This window comes from Benincasa hispida, chromosome 9 (genome assembly GCF_027475165.1).
Source record: "Benincasa hispida cultivar pf3 chromosome 9, pf3_genome.v1.1, whole genome shotgun sequence".
In the NCBI taxonomy this organism is placed as follows: domain Eukaryota; kingdom Viridiplantae; phylum Streptophyta; class Magnoliopsida; order Cucurbitales; family Cucurbitaceae; genus Benincasa; species Benincasa hispida.
In genome coordinates this window covers 36291544-36299132 of record NC_143486.1, presented here as the reverse complement: position 1 = coordinate 36299132, position 7589 = coordinate 36291544, and the positions used below count along the sequence as shown (strand labels likewise).

Sequence of the window (7589 nt, the reverse complement as noted above, 5' to 3'; positions counted from 1 at the left end):
AAATGGTCATTCATTGGCCCATATCATAAAATGACTTGAATACACACACACACACATACACACATATATATATATATAAAGACGGAAATCATATCTGAATGTGTGATATTTCGTATATTAACTTTTTAGTAGTTGAAAATGTACATATGTAGCACTCAAGCAACTTTGTTCCATTGGTGTACAAGTTCATCAACATTAGTAGGATTGTTTCTCAAGTAAATCCCATCATCTTTAGCAATCCAAAAGCAATTTTTGTCAAAGCACCTAGAAGCGAGCCAAGGGTGAGTTTTTTCGACCCAAAAAGATTCAAACGATACGTTAAAATTTGGCTTTGCCAGATAGCACCAAAACAACGTTGTTCCAAGAAAGTTGACCTTAAAAGTCCATTGAAATTCTTCTCCTTTGGCAACCAAATTATGGCTTCCCAAATCATCATCTTTGGACTTACAATGAACCAATAGGGTTTCATTGTTTAAGCCATTTACCACATGAATGTGCCACGTTGGGAGTGGTAGTGGAACTGCCGTGCACAGCTGGATCGATGCTGCAGCCACCAACACAACTAAAAGAACCAATGCCAAATGCTTCTTTTCTTCATAGATTGTTCCCATTTTGCTTCGGATTGAACTTTTTATAATTAAGAGTATTTTTGTTTTATATACAATTCACTCGTATGGTTTCAATTTATATGTGTTAGGCTTTGAACTGATGCATGAATGGTCACATTAGTGTTTGTAATAACTTTCTTTGAATAGAGAAAAAGTAGTAATAAATACTAGGTAACCACACACATTCAATTTTTTTTTAGGATAATAAAACGGAAGTAAATAATTAATGATGTACCATGAATTCATAAAATTTATTTATATTAGTACTATATGTATTAACCCATTTGGAAATAACCAATCAAAATTAGCAAAATAATCTAATGCACCCTAAGTGACATTTATTTTGCAATAATGTTTCGGTGAGGCAGGGCAATAGGATGATCAGGTGCCCCTTCAATGAAATAAGACATTCACAATCAATATACAAAATAACTCCTTGTTACTGTAACTGTTAGTCACCATTGTTCTGTCCTGAAATTTTTAAACTCGCTTAACAGTTTCTTGTAAGTGTATCCTCTCATATGTTATCTGGCGATCTCCTGGCACAATGGTGGGCTTCGGTATTTATAGAGCTCAAGGTGAAAGAATCTTTTCTCTCTAATGATTGCAATGATGAGCAGTCATTAAATCTCCTGCTCTGATGCACCGATTAATGGTCACCGAAAGTTGAGTGTACTTGCCACACGGTTGTCAACTAAATTCAGATTCCGTCATCAGCTTTCCGTCCCATCATAATTTATTATGTTGTCACCTTGATGCGCAGTCTTTATGCAACCACCTTCTTACAACTTCTCACGATCGCATGACTTTACGATCATAATCTTTCAATCGTGCAGGCGCCTAATTCCTTGGATCGTAATTTTACTTGTGTTAATGCATTTGTCCTGCACAAAATAAGTAAATTAACTGCTTTTATGTGATGGGCGCATGCAATTGCAATTTTCTCAATTTAACACTTTTCGACATGATTTTGTTTATTTTTACCGTCGCATTACCTCATTGTTTTACTTATTTGCGCTGTAATAATGTGATTTCTACCCGTTATCAGTTTGCACCTTCCCATCAGCACCTCGTTTCCTCTTTTAGATCCATTTACAACACATAGGTTTTACCACATCAGGTTGATCTATAAGATCCCAAACTGAGTTGAAGTACATAGAATCCATCTCGAGATCCATAGCTTTAACCCATTCATCTATATCAACATCCTACATTGCCTTCTTGTAAGACAACAGATCCTCAACTTCGCAATCAACTACCATAGCTAGGGTTTCAGTTAAACCCATATAGTGAATAGGTGGGTTCGCAACCCTCCCACTACGTCAAGGTTACCTTAACACTTGAGGTGGAATTGACCTACTAGATGAACCTACATAAAAAACTCTCGTTGAGTTAGTAGGCTCTTCGATAACTCTTGTTGAAGTTTCAGTAGTTTCTTTGGAAAGCTCATTCAACATGATTTTACTTCTAGGACTATACTTCTTTATATGATCCTCCTTAAGAAAAGTAGTCTTTGTCGATACAAACACTTTGTTCTCTTTAGGATCATAAAAGTAACCCCCTCGTGTCTCTATGGGGTAGCCTACAAATAGGCACAACCTCGAACATGGTTCCAATTTCTTAAGATTAGCCTTAAGCACATGTGTTGGGAAAGCCCATATGTGGAAGTAATGTAAACTAGCTTTATGACCATTCCACAACTCCAATGGTATTTTCGCAACACTGACGGAGGAAACGGAGTTCAGAATATAAGCTACAGTCTCTATTGCAAAACCCCAAAACGAGTGAGGTAAGGAAGCGTAACTTATCATTGACCAAACCATGTCTAATAGGGTTCGATTTCTCCTCTCTGATATACCATTCTGCTAAGGTGTACTAGGTGCTGAGAGTTGGGAAACAATTCCATGTTCTATCAAATAGTTCTAGAACTCGAAATTCAAAAACTCTCCACTTCGATCAGATCGAAGTGTTTTATTTGTTTTAGTTAATGAATTTTCAACTTCAACCTTGAACTCTTTGAACTTTTGAAATGACTCAGACTTATGTTGCATTAAATAAACATACCCATACCTCGAATAATCATTAGTAAAAGTGATGAAGTATTCTTAGCCTTCCCTAGCTCGCACATTCACCGGACCACAAAGGTCTTAATGTACTAACACTAGAGACTATTTGGCCCTATCACCTTTACCAGAAAAAGGTCTTTTAGTCATTTTGCCTTTAAGGCATGACTCACACACAGGTAAAAGATTTTCTTCTAACTCGCTTAGAAGTCCATTCTTCACCAACCTCTGAATCCTATTTAGAATAATGTGCCCTAAACATAGGTGCCAAAGTTGGGCATTTTCATTAGGAGAAACTTTAAGTCATTTATTTTGAGTTACGACGATTTTAATTATGTCTATGTTATGAAGGGAATTTGTTACTAACAACCTTAGCGTATACAAATTATTTTCTAGTTAAGTTGAACATATATCAACACCCTTTTTCATAATAAACACTCTATTAACAAAAAAAAATAAGTATATATTTACATTCGAGAAAAGACTTTACAGAAATTAAGTTCCTCTTTAACTCGGGAACTACATAAACATCATTCAAAATGATAAACCTATTCTGTAAAGTCAATTGGAGTCCTCTCACTGCCACAACTAAGACGATATGCCCAGTTTCAACTCGCATTGTCATCTCACCAGCACAAAGTTACAACTAGGAATTAATTCCTTGGAATGAAGAACAAACATGATTAGTGGTCCCAAAGTCAATAATCCATGTAGAATCATCATTCTCCACTAAACAAGTCTCCAAAACCAGTAAATCGTATTTACCTTGTTTCACCTTCTTCTTCTCAGCCAAATAACGAGGGCAGTTTTGCTTCCAGTGCTCGTTCTGGTTGCAGTGGAAACACTTTCCCTTGTCAACCCACATTGGTTGCCTACCCCGCGGAGTGACAGGTTGTGGGTTAGCAGGCGCCTTCCCCTTATGACCCTTCTTCTTTTTCCACTTGCTCATGCTGGAAGAAGAATGTGAAGACTTAGTTCCAGAGGTCAAACCTTTATGGAATTTCTTGGAAGATGAAGCAACATTTGCCTCACCATCCTTCTTTTCCTTGCTTTTCAGCAAAGATTAATATGCCTACAACTCATTGAGTAGAGTTTTAAGGTTGTAATCAACCTGGTTCAAAACAACATTGCTTATGAAGTGAAGGAAGCTTTCTGATAATGACCCCAAAATAATGCTAACTTGGCTGGCCTCATCGATGCTCGACCCGTATATATCTGCCACGTTGAAGTGGACCATCATGTTCAGAATATGTTCAAGAACAGATGTTCCCTTTCTTCATTTTGGAGTTGAAGATGAACTAAAGAGCGTCTGCCTAAGTCGTACGGATAGTTGTCTGACCATTCCCCTCAGAGACTCTATGATCTCACGTGCAGTGATCATGGTCTCATCCTTCCTGGCCAAAACATCATTAAAGCTGGCCAAAATATATGCTCGGGCCTTTTTGTTCGCCAGTGGCCCATGCTCGTATGCCTTTCAAACATTTCAAGCAGCATTGAGAGGTGGAATAGGAGGACACTCCTCCATAAGGACGAACAATAAGTCTTCGATGATAAGTATCATGTTAATTATATTCTTCCAACTAGCATAATTCTCGCTAGTCAGTTTATCGACGGCTAAAAGTGAAAGAGTAGCAGTAGCCATTGTATTGCTCAAAAAATTGAACAAACTTAGTGATTCTACTTGCATTACCACTTTTAACACCAATTAAGTTTTAGCAAAATAGTTCTATTATACCCTAAGTGACACTTATTTTGAAATGATGCTCCAATGAGACAGAACAAAAGTCACCATAGGGTGATCAAGGGTCCCTTCACTGGAATGAGACAACCTCAACCATAAAACAAAAACAACTCCTTGTAACTGAATCTAACAATCACCATTGTTCGGTCCAATATTTGTTAACATCCTTAACAATTATGTCTAAGTGTAACCCCTCATTTAAGAACCTAGAGTCCCGCCCTAATGCACCCACCATAGGAAAAATGTAGATTAGGATAAGGGACTAAAACAACCCTATCCATTTATGGAGATCAAATAAAGAGTTGTGCAAATACAACCATCTTTTAGGGGACACTCCCGGGGTGTCTCGAGGCGATGGGTGAAAACTTTATCCATGAGAGAGACTAAGGGATATGTTGTCACACATCCTGCTCCCACTTACTTTGAACATTCTCACCATTCACCTTGGTATTGACCTACCCAAATGGCATTCTTTAGGGGGACAGTCCCAGGGTGCCTCGAGGCCGAGGATAGATCTCACGGTGTGAACCCTTTAGGGAGAAACGTGTAGAGGTAAAGTGATGTATCATATACCCCAATTACCTCCCATTGAATGTTCTACCTAGAGATTCATTAACTTAGAAAATTCGGCTACTGATTTTAACTAAGTGGTTGTTTAATTTGCTCAAAAACAACACTTGCTTTTTATAATTAAACAAGTTTGATTCAAGTTTTATTAACACTTTAACAGACTATCATCAAATTTGCATGCATGCAAAGAATATATCTAATTCACCTTTCCATGTAGGTTCCCAGATAGGAGTGCGACGTTTTCATCGACTTAAGTACCCCAGCCTAGGCAGAACCAACTTTAGCCAAAAAGGTCGCTTAGAGATAGATTCGGTACATATTTCATCTTTTGTTAGTCAATTTAATTCTATTATACCAAATTAAAATATTAAACTTAGGTTTCTAATCTCATTAGAATGGTGATCTTAGGTCTATCTCAATCAAATTTTAAAACATGATTAAAGTCTAAGTTTGCATGCAACTCTTTCTTATTGATTTTAATTCTAATTTCATTAATTATAACTCTTATAAAGAATGAAACAATTAAAACTAACCACATTGCTAAGAAGGACATCGACAAGGTATTTATAACTTTTATAAATAAACCTAAGTGTCATGCCTCATGCAATGTTCATTCATTATTAATATATAACATTTATATAACAAGTAATGAACTAAGCATACATGCTAACATACATCCATATATTATAACATTTAATGCATGCTTTTATAAATAAACCCAAGTGTCATGCCTCATGGATATGCTTTAATGCATGCATATATTGTAACTCTTATATTATATGATGCATTAGCATGCTTTAAGTAATTAAATCATGCAAATTACAATATTATAACATTTATAATATAAAGCTTATACATGAAAAAAATGCATAACCTATGGTGGGTTTTAAAACTATATGACATACATTATGGCATACAATATAAACATACATCACATATACATTCAATAAAAGTTGATGAACCGGGATAATATGCCTCAAAACCGAAAATAAAAGCAAACTATTACAAAAGAAACAAGTCAACCGGTTCAAACATGCGAATCGGGTCTTGAACTTACTACATGAAGCCTCGTCACTTGATCGCATAGTAAATACTTCTGATCATCGAGTAACGCAAATCGAGTATAAATGATCGTATAGTGATGATCGTGTGGCTAAGGACTATGTGATGAGCATGAAATTCCACGCGATCATGCAGTGCACATTGAGTAACGCATGTCATGTGATCTTATAGCTAATGACTATGTGATGAGCATGATAGTCTACACGATCGAGTAGCAAGCATCGTGTATCGTATACTAAGTGACCGTGTAGCTACTAACAATGTGATGAGGATGATAACCTACACGATCGTTTAGCATGCATTCCATGCGTCAAGTATCAAATACTCTGCGATCGTATATCTCGAGCATCTATGCGATCGAGTAGCCAACGCAACACAATCGTGTAAACTCTTTACTCGATCGCGTAGCATTAGCTGTACGATCATTTAGCGAATTCTACACGATCGAGTAGAATATTTCTACATGATCACATAGTCAAATCTATTTGTTTTCTACATGATCACATAGTTTAACTTGAGCTACACGATGCGACCATCAATTTGTTTTCTCCCTTGAAGTGAACAACTCCTCCTTACATCTAAAGTTTATTCACGAATGACTCAAAAAAAATAAACAAATATAGACTCGATTGCAAGTTAATATGACTAAAAATGCAGGGGCCCTTAAAAATTAACTTTTGTAAAAGTAAAGAAAGCTTTAAATAGAGAAAATTACCCCAAAACATCCATCAACAACATCCACAATCACACTTAACACTTCAACGCATTGCATAAATCTTAAAACCCACCAAGACTGTAAATGAAATTCAATACAGCAATGGAATTTGGAAATGAGGACAACCTGGCTCTCATACCAATTGAAAAAACTCTAAATCTAGAGAACCTATGAGCGGAAGCGGATTGTCCAATCTCCATTGTGAAAGAACTCATACATTCATAGTCATACTAAAAAGATTATACATTAAATCATAAATTACAGCATGCTTCTTGAAACAAATACAAAAGATAGAGAGAAAATACCTTTGAAGAACACTTCTTTAAATATCCCTCGATCAGTCACGAACGCAACGAGCAAGTCGAACTCCCTCAAACAGCAACAAGTATAAACTGAATACTCGTAGTATCATCAGGATAAGGTATCCCTCCTTATCCATATACTACAAACCATTGAGGTTATCACTTAAAGCACGATCCACCTGTATGTCCCCACATATATGTTTAAGTTACAACGATAATCATGGATCTTAGTTTATCGGTTTGTGATACTAAAATATCAAATAGTTCATAGACTGAAGTGTATAAAATATCATATATTATAAATCACAATGTGTTTATTCATACAAGTGTTACAAATAATAGAACCCTGCGAGATTTAGGGCATCAACCCTAATACCATTTTCCTCCCACTGAGTGTTTTACTTAGGGTTATTTAATTTAGGAGAATTCGTCTACTAATTTTACTAAGTGTTTGTTTAAATTTTCCCAAAAGTAACTTTTACTTTGGATAGTTAAACAACTTTGATTAATGTTTATTAAACACTTTAA

At 36.1% G+C, this 7589-nt stretch overlaps 1 protein-coding gene across 1 annotated transcript; it reads right to left on the bottom strand.

Moving 5' to 3' along the window:
* Nucleotides 1-155: 155 nt before the first annotated feature.
* Nucleotides 156-611, bottom strand: LOC150033776 (S-protein homolog 1-like). The gene has a single exon (XM_090317066.1). It carries the CDS (start codon nucleotides 609-611, stop codon nucleotides 156-158), a length of 456 nt encoding a protein of 151 aa, XP_090173192.1.
* Between the last annotated feature and the right edge of the window lie 6978 nt (nucleotides 612-7589).

Bases quoted from the DNA above. Each gene is read 5' to 3' on its own strand.
- LOC150033776 (XM_090317066.1), bottom strand. From the start codon at position 611: ATGGGAACAATCTATGAAGAAAAGAAGCATTTGGCATTGGTTCTTTTA.